This window comes from Protopterus annectens, chromosome 4.part0 (assembly GCF_019279795.1).
Source record: "Protopterus annectens isolate FY-2018-M chromosome 4.part0, PAN1.0, whole genome shotgun sequence".
NCBI lineage: Eukaryota > Metazoa > Chordata > Ceratodontiformes > Protopteridae > Protopterus > Protopterus annectens.
The window spans coordinates 1600218758-1600235601 of record NC_056733.1 but is presented as its reverse complement, the minus strand read 5'-3'; the positions used below and the strand labels follow the sequence as shown (position 1 = coordinate 1600235601).

Genomic DNA, 16844 nt, shown 5'->3' with positions numbered 1-16844 from the left:
TTTTTTTTTAATTATTTACATCAAAATGGGATACATTAATTTTCTCTAACACCGTTCCTTTTAACCCCTTGATGAAATTTCTCAAAATGCATTGCAACAGAACTTTCTTCTTTCCTATTACTGATATCCCTTGCATGTTCCATCAGTCTAACTTTGAATGACCTCTTTGTCTTCCCAATATAAAATTGATTACAGGGGCATCTGAGGGAGTAAATAACGCCCTCAGAATTGCATGTAAAATGGTCCCATGTATTAAAAAATATATTGTTAATTTGTGGAAAACTCCTAACCACAAACTTACATGCCTTACAACCTACCACAAGTTGATGTCCCACTTGATATTACTCTATATTCTAAATACATGGAAGGCATAGTGAATTTACTCCTTACTATGAAATTCTGGATATTTTTACCTCATCTAAAGGAAATCCCCAGTTTTTCCTTCAACCATACAGCCACATTTCCAAGGGAACAAAAATATTCCCAATAATACCTCACCTGTTATATCATCTCGGTACTCAGACAGCTGTATGTAGTTACAAAACAAATGGTATCATATTGTTCTTTAGTCTTATTTTTTAAGGAGGTAATGGATTACTTATTTGCACTTAACACTTCCTTTTTTATTATTACTTCCAAATAATTTTTTACAACTTTTATCAATCATCTCATTACTATACCCCCTTCGCCCAAACATCTCAATAGTTTTACTCAGTTCTTTTTTAAAGTCATAATCATTATTACATAACCTAGAAATCCTAAGGACTTCCCCAAAAGGCAATGCCTCTAATGTATGGGGGGTGACAACTCTGTCCATTTACAAACTGTGTTCCTTCTTCAAATTTCCTATTAACTGATGTATATAAGTGTTTTCCTTCCACAATACTCAATGTGGCATTTGACAAACTGTTTCAAACTAAAGGCCACCAAAACCAAGCAATCTGCAAGAAAAATACAGCAAGCCCTAGGGTTCATGGCCTCATGCATTCTGCTAATTCCATATGCAAGACTGCATATGAGGAAACTTCAGTGGTACTTAAAAAAGTCTCTGGTGTCAACATTCTCAGGACCTGCAAACAGTGATTCCTATTATACCTTGTCTAAGGGCAGAGTTCCTTTGGTGGGCAGAGGCATGCAACCACAAGGGACTTCCTTTCACTCAACCCCTCACCGACCAAACCCTGACAACAGACGCATCAGACTATGCATGGGGGCGCTCACATGGCAGGCAAATGCATTCAAGGCAAATGGAGCCCAGAACAAATTCCCCTGCATATCAATCAAAAAGAGATGCTAGCTGTACAGAATGCTCTGACAGCCTTCAAATACCTTATCCTTCCAGGACAGCTCCTGATAAACACAGACAACACCACAATTATGTGGTACGTAAACAAGCAGGGGGGAACTCATTCTTACACTCTGCAGGTTAGCCATGCCCCTGTGGAACACAGCCTTGAGTAACCAAGTGCACCTACAAGCTCAATTCCTGCCAGGCAGGCAAAACTCACTGGCAGACGACTTAAGCAGAAATCTACTTTACCCTCACGAGTAGAAACTGGAATCCAATTCATTCAAACTTCTAACCTGGAGGTGGACCTTTTTGCCTCCCCCAAAACAACCAATTAAGCAAATTTTGCAACAGGAACCCTCGCAGCAGAGCCTGGAAGGTGGATGCCCTATCCTTTACATGGGAAAACCTCTCAATTTATGCCTTTCCTCCTCTGCCCCTCCTCTCAAAAATACTACTCAAGATCAAACAGGGCAGGCCAAGGGCAATCCTTATTGCACCAGACTGGCCACGCCAGCACTGGTACCCACTCCTATGCAGTCTGACAGCAGTGCCACCCTGGCACTTAGGTCAGACACCTTCCCTGCTGTCTCAGCAGGAGGGACAGATTTTGCATCCACAGCTGCAAACCCTAAATCTTGTAGTCTGGCTTATTCCCTGAACACACCACCAGCATCCCTCAGCAAACAGGTGCTGGACGTCATCCTTGAGGCCAGAAGGCCTAGTACTAGGAAATCCTGTGCTGGAAAGTGGAAAAGATATTGTTCTTGTAGTCAGTCTCAAGGAAAGGGCACAGCTGTGCCGACCTTACCTCAAATCCTTGATTACCTAGCAGAGCTGCTCCACAGAGGCCTATCCTTCTTATCCATTAAGATTCATGCCTCTGATATCTCAGCTCATTATAATACTGAGCCACCTCTCTCTTCTCACCTTCTCATCAAACAGTTCCTGAGAGGAGCTAACAATTTAAGGTCCCCTAGGAGAGCTCCCTCCCTTGTCTGGGACCTTAAATTTGTACTGGAGAAGCTCACACTTCTGCCTTTTGAACCTGCTGCTTCAGCAGAGTTAAAATTCCTCTCTTGGAAAACAGCCTTACTTCTAGCTATTACTTCAGCAAGAAGAGTGTCTGAGTTACAGTGCACTAATGGTGGTGGAGCCCTTCATTATTTTCCATGCTGACAGGGTTTCCCTCAGGACTAACCCATTCTTTATGCCCAATGTGGTGTCCAGTGTGGCTTTAAATCAATCCATCCATTTGCCAACCTTTTCCCTAATCTTCAGAATAAAAGGGAAAGGATTCTGCACTCCTTGGATGTGCACAGACAGCTCAGGTTCTACCTTGACATGACTAAGCCTTTCAGAAAATCTGACCAGTTGCTAGTCAGCTTTGCAACAGGGGCAGAGGGCAAGGCCATTTCAAAACAATCACTTTCCAAATGGATAGCACACTGCATCCATTTCTGCTACAAGCACCATGGGAAACCTACCCCCCCCCCCAGGGGGGTCAGAACACATTCCACTAGGGCAACATCTACCTCTACAGAATTTCTCAGGGGAGTCCCTACCAGGGACATCCTGGAAGCTGCTACCTGGAGTTCTGTACACACTTTCACCAAGCATTACCACCTGCCTATCTTTTCCAAATCCAGGGGCAGGTTTTGCAACAGCAGTACTGCAAGGCATACTAGCCAGCCCTAACTCTTCTTGACTGCCTCCACCCTTCTTCAACTTTTGGAATCCACCTAAGTGTGATGACTGCAACAGTGAAACACTAAGAACATAGTACAGTTGTGTACACTTAACATAAATGTAGATGATCGAGTGTATTCACTGTTGCAGTCCTGGTTTCCCTCCCTCCAGCCCCCTGGCTTTCTCTATCCTTTCTACCTATCCTCTTTATGGCCATTTTTTTATGGCAGGGGTATTTACTTTTTACTGGAGGTGTTCCACACCATGTAATAGCTTCCTGTTTTGGGGGCTCCTGACATCTGGGGCAAGAAAAACTGATGTAATGGTGTCGGCTGTATGTTTTATACCTCTGATGACCTGACGTCATGGAAGAGGCGACAGCATCCGACGCAGAAATCCCAAGACTCTGGTATTCGGGCCGACTGAGGGATACCTGCAGGCAGATAACCCAAGTGTGAGGACTGCAACAGTGAATACACTCAAACATCTACATTTATGGTAAGTGTACACAACTGTACTTTCTGAGCATAGAAAGCGCTCCCCATTGAAGTCCCCGGGACTTCTACAGAACCACCTCCAAAAGTGGCTAAAATGTCGGATCTGACATCCTCAGACCTAAAGGTATATATTTTGGATCCAGAATCCTGGGATCCTAAACCATTGGATCTGATCATTATTTCAGCTAGTCCCACAGCTCAGGTTTCAGATCCCAAAGTCCTCTGATCCGAAACCTAGTACGTCATATGCCCAAGAGCTCATTCCCCTGAGTTCATTTTGGATCCCATCTCCCCTAGGCTCCATTCCCCTTTTATGCAAACTCCCAAAAAGCAGTCTAGGCCTCAGACTACCACACCCTCCATGTCATCTAAAAGTCTTTCCAAAGTGGATGTGGATAAGATGATACAAAAATTCCTCAGAGCTCAGATCCAGATTGCGGTTATTTTGGCTTTGTTCCCCTGTTCAATATGTGAGTCTTCAGGCCACTACTCTCACAGTGCTATCTCTTACTCCGATCTGCCTTCCGGTTTCAGAGCCCCAGGAATCCAGCAGCTCCCAGAGGTTTGGAGTCAGATCGAAAATGAATAACTTCCTCTACTCGACAGCATCTCTGACCAGTTCTGTTCCTATTCCTTTGGATCAGAACAGGTCTAGGAGCTAAAGTGTCAGTGTCAGATCTGTGGGGGTGGGATCTACTCCAATGTTGTTATATCCATCCCTGCCCCTTGGCAGCTCAGTGCTGGACAGCTCGGGTCTGGTCCCTTCCTTCAGGCATGGATCTGGTCAGAGGTGTGATCTACCCATACTGGAAGTGCTCCAGTACGGGTGGTCACAGCTTCTCTGGATCTTTTGGCCTTCAAGGTTGTGGAAAGTGCTTTTTCTCTTTCTAGAGATCTGGTCTCTCATCCCTCAGATCCACTTCCTTTTCCATCTTCGGCTGCAAGCTCTGAGTCCATCGGGCCTAGTCCACAGTGACAGCCAGTTTCAGTCGGTTCCTGTAGAGGACTCCCCCTCTCTTCTGGTACCTTCCCTGAACATCTCCCTGAGGAGGTTCATAGGTTCATAGATTAGTACTAGGCTAATTGCCCTTGTGGGCCATTTTAAGCCTAGCCAATTACCCCATGTGAGAATCAAACCCTGCACTTTGTGTCTATAAGGTAAACATCTTAACCATTATGCCAGCCTTCCACTCCATTGGAAGAGGACATGCAAGAGGAGGCACACAGATTCCGCTTTGGAATCTTTCACTGAAGACATGGATTTTGAGGAAAGAGAAGGATTTCCCAGATCACCACCTGGTGATGTGTCCTTTGGAGACATATTAGAGATCCTTAGATAGAAAGGTGGTTGATCCTGTAATAATCCTTCTCCAGAGGAATCAGTATTTCTGGAAGCTTTTGGTTCTGGCACATCTACATCTTGGATGACTCCTCCAGCATATGAGCACATCGATTTAGTCTCTCACTGAACATGGAAAGAGCCGGATTCCATTAAGCCTATACTTCCTCGACTTGACACATGCCTAGCTCCCCCTAAAGATAAATCCCATTGGAAGAAAGGAGTCCCAGTAGATAGTATGATGGTGGCAATAGCCAGTAAAAAAAAGAGCTAGCAGAACAGAGCTCATCTGCCCACCTGCCAGACAGAGAGTCTAGGGTGCTGGACAGATTCAGTAAGAGAGTCTTTGCCTCAGTGAGATTTGCCTTAAGGTCTCTTAACTATTTGACACATTATACAAGGCTGCAGAGAGATTTGACCAAAAAAGTGTCAAATTCTCTGTCTGAGTCCATGACTGCAGAGGATTTCAAAAGATCATCTCAGCGAGCCACTCTTTTATCAATTTCCAACGGCTTCCATGAGGTTGAACTCTCATGCAGCTGAAGGCACCTCATGGGTGGCCGGTTCAGGCATTGCCATAAGAGACATGCCTGGATGTGACTATGCTCCCTTTGATGTAACATTTTTGTTTGGTCTATCTGTGAAAGAAATGCTTACCCACAGCAAACAAAAAGCAAAGGCCCTATCTGCTGCCAGATTCAAGTTTTCTACCCCTCAGCAAACATTCTCTAGAAATTAGAGCGGCAGTAAGAAAATTTGGTTTCACAAATCTCAGGCTCCTTTCCAAGACCAGCATGGAGACAACTCCTTCAGAGGCAGAGGAGGTAGTTCTAATAGTAGCAGTCATCTTAGAGGCAGAGGAGGCCCACAGAATCAAGGTTACAATGATTATTTTCAGGAAAGACCCTGTCCGCATTCCTGAAGTGCTGCCCAAATGCCCTCCTCTGTAGACATTCGGGGGACGAGTGTCCTTGTACCTAGACCACCTGGGTTACTATAAGAAAAGATACATAAGTGCTAACAGTAATGTCCAGAGGTTACGTCATACCATTTTCCCAACTCCCGTCAATATACAAAAGAAAAAAAAAAACATTCCCAGTGTTCCACCCAATCAGAGGAAGGCAGCGGTCCAAGAAATTCAAAATCTGCTAGACGAGAGTCATCCAGCAAGGTCCTACCAGATGTAATAGGATTTGGAACCTGTTCCCATTTTCTTTTTACAGAATGGAAATCTAACACAACATATTGTAAAACAAAAAGAACAAAGATCGAAACGCTGAACACTCTCTTTATTATTAACTTAAGCACTTTCGTCCAGGTACCCAAGACTTCTTCAGAATACATCACAACAAAACTTTTCAACATATCCGGAACATTGAATACAATATGGTCGACACCATATTATCGAAGTTCCGTAACTTCGAAAAAAAAAAAAAAAACTTCAAATGCTTACCCTAATGGGTTTAAGCAGGGAGGCAAGCCCCTCTGCACCCCCCACACCCCCCGCTACTTAAATATACCAACTCCGAGATCGCACTTTAATTTAGTATGGTGCGGAAAGGGAAGTTTTCCCTTTCCTGCACTGTAGCGCAATCTCAGAGTTGGTATATTTAAGTAGCGGGGGGTGTGGGGGGCACAGCCCCCCATGTGGCGGGTGCAGGGGGGCTTGCCCCCCCTGCCTACAACCGTTAGTTTTTTTTTTGTTTTGAATTTTTATTACATTTCGATTGTTTAATGGTTCGATGCATAAAGTTCGATGTTTATGCATTCGATCCATTAAACGGTTGAGATTATAATATACCATATATATATATATGCATGTGTATATATATGTATGTATATATATATATATATATATATATATGTATATATATGTGTGTGTGTGTGTGCGCGCGTGCGCTGAAAGGTTTTGTTGTGAGAAGAAGGCCTTAGTACCTGGACGAAAGCGCTTAATTTAACAATAAAGAGAGCATTTAGCTTTTCAGTCTTCGTACTTTTTGTTTTACGCATTTTCTTTTTAGCGCCCACAAAGACAGGGGACCTGAGACCAATTTTGGATCTAAGCAAACTGAATCATTACATGGAAAAGTCAAAGTTTTGAATGGTCACAGTCCAGTCTATTCTGCCATTTCTTTGCAAGGGTGATTGGATGTGCTGCAGATCACCATCATGTCAAAATAAACAGGCACTCCTGAAGATATTTACGCTTTTGGATAGGAGCGAATCATTGCCATTTCAGATCCCTGTCCTTTGGACTCACCAAAGCCCGAAGGGTGTTCAAAAAATGTATAGCAGTGGTAGCAGCTCACTTGAGACTAAAAGGATTCCAAGTGTTTCCATATCTAGACAACTTAGCCTTCTGTGCATCTCCTTTGACAGTCCAGGGAGTATTTGCTTCAGATTTGTCATTCACTTGGGATAACAGTCAATTACATCAAAGTCAAATCTGACACAAGTAGAGGAGTTTATTGGTGCACATCAGAATATGACAATGCAAATTACATCTTTTCCAACTCATTGCATAGATGCACTCGGGTGCCTGGTTCATTAGATTCTTTCCCATCCGTCTTCTCTAGCCGGATTCATTCTTCAAGCACTGGGGTGTATGGCAGCAGCAATAGTCCTACTTCCTTTAGCATATTACTGTATGCATGTTCTTCAATGGACTGTAGCTGTTCAATGCTCTGGTCTTCGACATTCTGTAACTTTTCCAGTCAAGCTTCTACCAGTTTGCAAATGCCACATCCAGTTGTGAATCCAGTCAGACGACATTTATCTAGGCCGACCCTTTGTTTTACTACCGCAGTGGCCGTGGTGACTGTGGATGCCTCCTATTGTGGTGGGGGGGCATTACTTGGGAAGGACAGCCCAAGACACATGATCCCCCCCCAAGAGACCAATTTGCACTTCAATGTCCTGGAGATGAGAACAGTCTTGTTAGCATTGCAGATATTTCAAGATGCTTTTACTCTAGGGACTGTTGCGATTCAGACCAACAATATGTCTGTAATCTGGTACATCAACAAACAAGGGGGAACCTGGTCTTACCCTTTTTGCAGAGAGGGTATGAGAGTTTGGCAGTGGGTGATCTCCACCAACCACTTTCTAGTTGCAACGCACATTCTGGGAAACAACAATGTACTAGTGGACAAACTAAGCAGGTCCATTCTGATGCCTCTTGAGTGGTCTCTGAAATGATCAATGGTGGAGGAAATTTTCCATCGTTGGGGCTGTCCTTGCTGCTGCCTCTTTTCAGCCCCCCACAAGTTCAGCAGGTTTTTTGCCCTGATCCCCCTCCTCAGGGAGAGTCACCGAGAGCTACTGTAGTTCACGTTTGACCATCTGGTCTCCTTTATGCTTATACCCCACTTCCTGTGATTCCCAAATTTCTTCAGAAAGCAGTCCGGTTGAAGACCTCAGTCATCTTCATTGCCCCCTACTGGCCTTGACAGGTGTTCTTCCCCTTCCTTTGGTTTCCTCATATTTATCCTCTCTGGATACTGGACCCAACTCCAGATCTCGTGTCACACTCTTCAGGGATGCATTATCTCAATAGCCCAGCCCTCAAACTAACTGCATGGTTTCTCCAGTTCCAGTAATAGCCAGACAGCTCAGACTTTCTTCTCCAGTATGTACTATTATTCTTGCAGAAAGCCTCCATCAAGAAGGTTTACAAGAGCAAATGGAAAAGATTTTCCTTGCGGGCATTACGAAATGATGTTGACCCTTTTTCTGCCCTGGTCTCTGCTGTTCTTGATTTCCTGGCTACACTTTTCAGAGGAGGAGATAGTTTTTGTATGGAATTGGCAGCCATTTCAAATTTGCATATAGGAGATAAAAATTATTCTTTGGCTTCTTCCAGATTTTGTAAAGCTTCTTTGAAAGGCACTTTTCTCCTTAGACCTCCAATACAGGATCCTTCACCTCTCTGGGATCTGACTGTGGTGCTACAAGGTCTGCCTCCGAGACCGTTTGAACTATCAACAAAAAATGGTTTAAAATTCCTGTCGTGGAAAACGTCCCTTTTAGTAGCTATCACTTCCACAAAAAAATTTCTGAACTCCAGGCTGTTCCATCAAAGACTCCCTACATTATTTTTTATAAAGAATGATAACTTTACAAACAAATCCTTCTTTTTTTACCTAAAGTGGCTTCTGAATCTAACGTTAACCAGTCCATTCATTTACCGTTTTTTTTTTTTTCCAGATTTTTCAAACAGAGTATATGCTTCATCTCCTGGATGTGCACAGGCAATTATGGTTTTATTTAGACAGAATGAAGCCAGTTAGAAAATCAGATCAAGTATTTGTATCCTTTTCATCATATCAGCTGAGTTATCCAGTTTCTAAAGACCATTGGCTAAACGGATAACCGATTGCATTTCTTGTATCTTTTCTCAAAAAGACATTTCCTTACCAAGACTGAATAAAGCCCACTCAACTATATCCATGGCCTATTAATGTACCTTTTGGTCAAGAACATCTATTGATGACATTTGTGCAGCAAGCCACATGGTCCAGTGCTCATCATTACAAATCAGATCTAATATCCAGAAGCAGAACTGCCTTTGGCTCAGCAGTTTTCCGGAATATCCTTTCATAAAGGCTGCCCAAGATTAGGACTCTGTTCTATTTGTTGAGGAAGAATGAAAAGGACAACATTAGATTTAAAAATTATGTACTCAGCATAACTAGGCATCTGTGTTGTCCATTTTAATTCTTCCTCAACTCTCCCCCCATCCTTCCTGCTTCCTAAAAATCTTCTGAAGGAACCTGTTGGATTACTTATTATAACTTACAGTTCTGAGTTTGAGCCCTATTCCTTGAACTGTCCCTTTTTCTTTTTGTAAATTATGGGCATCTTATGGCAGCAAACTCGATCCGAGGTATTGAGTATGGACTAGGGTATTATGGGTAGAAAGAGCAGCTTAAGAGTGGGATTGAAATTCTAAAGTATGTGGCTGAGTAGGATCCCAGGATCGGATCTGTAACCCATTTGTTGAGGAAGAATGAAAATAGGCAACCCATATGCCTAGTTATGGTGAGTGCATAACTTTTAATTTTTTCGCATAAAGTAAGTTACATCATAAACAGTGGTGTGGCTTGACATTATTTAGCAGTTGGGGAAGTTCTGTGGGTGTTTTGTCAGTATCCAGTCAACAATGGTTTTCACTCTGTTTTGGGTTTTGTCTTGTGTGGGCTGAGATTAGTTGAGTGCAGGTCAGAAACTGCAATTGAAAGTCTGTCTTTCATTCAGTTTTCTGACAGCAAGGGATGTTGACGTTACCAAGCAATGAGAGTATACTGTTGCAGTTATTGGAATACCAGGTGAGTATTTATTGTGCAAGGGCCTTTGCTTTGGTTTAAGTTGAGGGCATCCAGTGGGCTGCATTCTTTTTTAAATCCTCCTTTTTATGAAATGTATTGCTATTTCTCTGCACTGTGGCTCTTCAAAGTCCCATGCCCCATTCTTGGGGTCTTGTATATGGTTCACCTGGATCTGCAAGTGATTTACCCATCTGAGCAGGTGACACCAGATTGTAGTGATGGGGTTTCCCCACTGTAAGCAGATAAGCCTGGAAGCCACCACTTCAGCTAGTAGAAACTAGTTGCTTTGTAAGTTATGACTCCATCCCTTGTGTGGTGATGCCCTTACTTTACAGGCTTGGTTGAGAAAGAGGAACGATCTACCAGAGCATACCTACCCAAGGTTGCATGACAGTCACATTCCCTGGCCATCTCAAGCACCAGTACTACAAGTTGTGCGCCTTCTGTTAACATGTTACTCTCTCTGTTCTTTGGGAAAGGCAAGCAGCTAGAACTTTTTCATTCCTTTCCTCCCACACCATTTTCAAAAGGCACCCGAGTTGCTATTTGAACTCTGGTTGTTTTGGTCACATTCAGGGCTTTATCCTTGTCTATGTCAGCAGAGCTGACTCAGTGTTTCCCAGAGTGATATCTGTTAAGTTCAGCCCTTCGTTTTGACTTGTTGAGTGTCTGGGTAGCTTGGCATTTTGGTTGAATTGAAGGTTTTGTAATGATCAGTACACCTCCAGTGTTTTCTAATGGTTTTTGCCTACTCTGTGCTTCAGTTCCTGGTATTTTGAATTCATTGCCTTTTATATAAAGTTTAGGCAATGTTCTGAATACTACCATGGTATCAGGTTTCTTGTCAAATATAGCTCTTGGAGTTCTGGTATCTTGTTGCAAATCCTTCAGTAGTTGGTGTGTGTGATTTGTAGTCATTTTGCATGTTGTAGAGGTTGGTTGTTCCTCTGGCTTGATTCGGCTGATTTAGGGTTTACCTGTGTATCTCCATCTTGGTACACTAGCATCTTGATAGAAAATTTGTTTCTGAAGATATAAAATTTCTGATTTGTAAATGTTTTGCTAGGGCAGATGTTTTGTGTTTGTATTTGGGTGTTGAATATTGATGTGGTAGTTGAGTTGCAAATGGACCTCAATGTAGTAGATATCTTTCCTTTTAGCTGTTCAGTTTACCAACTGATTATATCATACCATGGGAGTTAAACATGAAGTTTTGTGTTTGTGCTAGAAAATATTGCTAGTATTCTACCTTTACTAGGAAAAGTGTGGGTGTGACTCAGACTGATAGAAGCAGTCTGATCATAGGTGCTGTTCCCACCACTCTTTTTATTCTAGTAAGTTATTTCTTCTATTGATTTACACCTATGTGTTTAACTTGATGGGAATTCATTTTTATAAGTGGAATAAGATGCACTGGAGGTCAGTTGGCGTGTATTTAGTGAACCACACTTTTGTCTTATCTTACTGATTACTATGTGGACATTGTGTTAATGAAACTCTTTGTTTTATCTTAGTCCTTTTTTTTTCAGTAGCCAGCTCTACCTGCAGACGTTTAACCAATTTTTATATTGTGCATTTCCTTTGCATCTTATTCCTTAAGCATTTGAACTGCAGTAGTCAGTTTGGGTCACTGTTTAAGCTCCACAGCTTGCTGGTGGTCGCAAGCCAGTGAAGTAGGAGCTTTAAATTGTCTTGAGTTTATACTGAATTTTGTGAAGCTGTTCTGGCACCACTCATCACTTTTCTTTTATCCTTCTTTTTTCATTATTTGTTTGGATAGGTTTTACAGATTCTAGTTTCTTAACATTGCTGAAGAAGATGCCTGATTTAGAGCAACTTTATGGTGTTCATCCCAGACACTTGGAGAGGCGTCGAGTTCGTGGCCATGAAGCATTCAGCATTCCTGGTGTACTGGAAGCTTTACAAGCCTGTCCAAATTTACTGGTTAGTAGTAGTTTTTTTTTTTTAGTAATTATTTATTTGAATTTCTTAACCAGGTAGTTGAGACTGTCTTAGGACCCATTTCCAGCCACAACCTGAGCCAAATACAAATTTTATGAAAATAATTTGCAGTAAAGTAATTACTGAAATGTAGACTTACAGTGGATTTAAAGTGTACACACCCTTGTTAAAATTCCAGGATGTTCTTCATCTCACATTGCTGCAGTCCTTACACTTGGGTAGTCCGCTGTCCTCGGTCGGCCCGAATATCAAAGTATAAGGCTGACGTCGGTCAAGGCGCATTTGACTGACATCAGGACGTCAGGGTACAAATGCGCATGACCGACGTCATATCCTCAGTCTTTTTTGCCGCATGGTCCGATGCAGAAGCAGCGTTGCAAGTGCTGGTTGGCGTTCTGAAATTGTTCGATTTCGGAGTTTCAGACCGAGTCAAAGTTGGCTAAGTACCCCGTTGGGAATATTTTATTTTTTTCTTGCCTCAGTGGTTTACCGGATGTCAGAAAAAGTGAATAATTGTATTTCTTGTGGGAAACAGATACCGCATAGAGACTACCATACTTTGTGTATTCCTTGTTTAGGGCCTGAGCACGACGTTGTTGGGTGTCGCTCTTGTGCTAGATTCAATAAGCGCACTATTAAGAGAAGATTAGATTGTGCCAGGTTAGTCTTGAAGCGGTGCAATTATAAAATGCCGTCGGATGCTCCGGCCCGCTTCTTCAAGAAGCGCAAGTACAACGCAGTTAAACCTAGGCTAGAGGAACCGTCAGTACCGGACGCCGGTTCTTTAGAGGTGTCGGTGGAGGCGGTGGTTCCACCGGAGGTTTCTTTGGGATCCCAGGGAGAGACTTTGTTATTGCAGGATGTGGCCTCTCAGGAGGCAGGCCAGGCTGATGGGGCTTCTCAGGTTACTATACTCCCCTCCCTGCCTAGGGTGGTTAGGCCCTCTCCTTCTGTTTCCAAGGCTTCTCCCAGGGGCAGGCCAGGTTTAGCTTCAGTTGGTGTTACCCCTAGCTCTTCAGGAACTGTGCCCAAGAAGCATATGCTTAAAATGGCAGAAGATTTGATTACTTTGATTAGGGGTTCTATGCCCCCTCCTGATAAGAGACCTAGGGTGGAGCTTGAGCTAGGGAGTTTTGAGCAGGCTTCAGATGTTTCAGAGTCTTCGGCTGAAGACTTACAGGAGTACTCTCCTTATTCTGATTCTGATGTGGATGATTCTACTCCTTCTGCTTCTCCTCCTGAGGATTTTTCTTTTTCAGAAACTCTTCATTCCATGAGGGAGCATTTTAAGTGGGAAGGTCAGGACTTCTCTGATTCCAGGAAAAGGATTAGGGAATTTTTGTTTTTACCCCAGCATAGGCCTTTGGCTATACCTCCTGTTTTGGATGTAGTGGAAGATGTTTTTACAGAGGCTTCTCTTAATCCTGATTCTTTGCCTCCTGCTCCTGTTAAACCCGGATAGGTATTACAGGGTGCCTGAAGCTCATAAGTATCTTTTTAAGAGTCCTAGGGCGGACCCAGAAACTGTTAGCCAGGGGCCTAAAGGTGTTAAGGCTTCTGTTGTTAAGAATCCGGTTCCTGCAGACAAAGAGGCCAGGGCCTTGGATAGATGGGGAAAGAAAGTTTATACTTCTTCCACTCTTGCTATGAGGGCTTTGAATTGCCAGTTTCACATGTTGAAATACCAAAACTATCTCCTTTCACAATTGAAGTCTAAGGTTGATGCTCTGGCGGAAGGTATTGATTGTAAAGAGTTGCAAGATTTAGTACATGTTTCTGAACAGGTGGGTAAGCATTCTTTGCAGTGTGGTTTTGATGCTGTACAGGCCTTGTCTAGGGTGGCTGCCACTGGGTCAGTTCTTCGCAGGCACACCTGGCTGAGGGATCAAAATTTATCTGAACATGTTAAAACAAGGATTTTAGATGCTCCTTTACAATCTGACGTGTTGTTTGGTCCTCCTGTTGAGGCAGTTTTAAAGAAAATGGAAGACAAGGCTAAGTCTATGCAGACTGTTAAAGATTTTTTGCAGGTCCAGCCTCCAAAGTTTAGTAGAAATTGGCCTACTAAGGGGTGGACGTATCCTTCTTATGATTCCCAGTCTAGGGGTAGATCTAGACGTGGTAGGGGCAGAGCTCAGGGCTCTTTCAGGCCTAGAACAGGGAGTTCTCCTGCACAGTCTTGGTGAGGGCAGGGGTCAGTCCTTTCGTAAACAGACCCAATGACCTACCTTTTCAGCTGCCAGAGCCTTCTCGTCTGGCAGCACCTTTGGGAGGAAGGTTGGCACTTTTCAAAGAAAATTGGAGTTTAATTACCCAAGACAGATGGGTATTGGATATCATACACCACGGTTACAGGTTTTATTTCCATACCTTGCCTCCTTTCAAAGGCATGCCAGACGTTCCTCCTCAACAAAGAATAGAGGCTCACAAGCAAGTTTCTCTGTTACTCCAAATAGGGGCCATACAGCCGGTCCCTATGCCAGAAGTGGGCCTAGGATTTTATTCTCGCCTGTTCCTAGTACCAAAGAAGGGGAACACGTGGAGACCAATTTTGGATTTATCTACCCTCAACACTTATCTGGACATTCCCAAGTTCAAAATGTTGACGTTACAGCAGCTTTTACCTCTGCTGGGCAAAGATCATTGGATGGTAACTTTGGATCTCAAGGAGGCTTACCTTCATGTTCCTATCAGACTAAGTTGCAGGAAGTATCTGCGTTTCGAGCTGGGACTTCTCACTATCAGTTCTCTGCATTGCCCTTTGGCTTATCTACTGCCCAGAGTGTTCACGAAAGTTCTGGCTCCAGTGATAGCTTTCTTCAGGCTAAAAGGAATACAGATCTATCCTTATTTGGACGACTGCCTGATTCTGGCTCAAGGAAGGGAAGAGCTTCTTCATCATTTGGAATATGTGATAGCAGTGCTAAGATGCCTGGGGTATTCTGTGAACGAAATAAAGTCCAGTCTAGTACCCTCTCAGGACATGTGCTTTCTGGGTGTGAGACTGAATACAGCATCCCAGATGGCCTTTTAACCCCGGACAAACAAAAGAGTCTATCCCTTTACTTCCATCAACTATCTCATCAGTCCGGGCTGACTGCAAGGACAGTCCTTCAAGCCTTAGGGTTCATGGCATCTTGTATTCTGGTGCTTCCCAATGCCAAACTGCATATGAGGAAGCTGCAATGGTATCTCAAAATGTATGGACACAGCACTGCCAGGATCTGGACACTGTCATTCAAATAATACCTTGCATTCAAATGGAATTTTGTGGTGGGCTCAGGAATGTCACCTAAACAAGGGACTCTCTGTGACCCGGCCAGAGGCGAGTCAGATTTTAACGACAGATGCCTCAGACAAAGCTTGGGGAGCTCATCTAAATGGAAAGTGGATACAAGACAAGTGGCCTGCCAGACTACAACATCTACATATCAACCTGAAGGAGATGTTAGCAGTCCAGTTTGCATTAATAGCTTTCAAGGAGTTACTTCTTCCAGGGCAGGTGTTGATTCTAACAGACAACACAACTGTCATGTGGTACATCAACAAGTAAGGGGGAACGCATTCTTATCCTCTATGCAGGCAAGCAATGATTTTATGGGAGACTGCTCTCAGTTTACAGCTCAATCTTCAGGCAAGGTTTCTGCCAGGAGCACAGAACTCCTTAGCAGATGTGTTGAGCAGACGAATTATGGATCCCCACGAGTGGAAATTGGATCCTCATGTATTTCAGAAATTGACAGTGTCATGGGGAACTCCAGACATAGATCTGTTCGCTTCTCCACTAAACCATCAGCTGCCAAAGTTTTGCACAAAAGGTTTCATCCCACAGCTTGGAGAGTGGATGCTCTTTCTTTCAATTGGAGCAATCTTCATGTGTATGCCTTTCCACCTCTGCCTCTCCTCCCAAAGGTACTTCTGAAGGTCAGACAGGACAAGCCAAGGATGATTTTAATAGCTCCAGATTGGCCTCGACAGCACTGGTACCCATTACTGAGAAGTCTAGTACGGAAGCCTCCATGGCCTTTGCCTTGATTCCACACCTGTTGTCACAGGAGGACAGCCATTTGCTCAATGTCAAGCTTCACTCTCTGCACCTAACAGCCTGGCATATTCTGTTTTGAACCATAGTGGGCCTTCACTTCCTCAGCAAGTTTTGAATGTTATTTTGGAAGCTAGAAGGCCTAGTACAAGGAAAGTGTACGCAGATAAATGGAAGAGATTTTTATTTTGGAGTGCAGCAAAAGATTTTGATGTTTCTGGGCCTAATTTGAGTGTGGCTCTTCAATATCTTACTGAGTTACTGGACAAAGGTTTGTCTTTCTCTTCTATTAAGGTTCATGCTGCAGCAATTTCGGCTCACTATGATTGTGACCCACCATTGTTTTCTCATCCTTTGTTCAAGCAATTTCTTAGAGGGGCAAAGAATATAAGACCCCCTAAAAAGCTCCTGCTCCTGCTTGGGATCTCAATTTTGTGTTGGAGAAACTCACTCTACAACCTTTTGAGCCTGCAGCTACTTCTGAGTTGAAATATTTATCATGGAAGACTGCTTTTTTGTTGGTCATTACCTCTGCAAGAAGGGTTTCTGAATTGCAGGCCCTTATGGCGGTTGAGCCTTTCTTGATTTTCCATAAGGATAGGGTATCTTTACGTACTAATCCTTCCTTTATGCCTAAAGTGGTTTCTAGTGTGGCTTTAAACCAAACTATTCATTTGCCTACTTTTTATGCAAACCCCCA

The 16844-nt window shown here is 43.3% G+C and overlaps 1 protein-coding gene across 1 annotated transcript in view; it reads left to right on the top strand.

Annotated features, from left to right (window-relative positions):
* FBXO38 (F-box protein 38) overlaps positions 1-16844 on the top strand; it is a 3050069-nt gene that overhangs the window by 531168 nt on the left and 2502057 nt on the right. The window contains exon 4 of the mRNA XM_044069370.1: positions 11921-12084. Coding sequence (XP_043925305.1) covers positions 11921-12084 — 164 coding nt within the window. The remainder of the gene's footprint in view (positions 1-11920; positions 12085-16844) is intronic.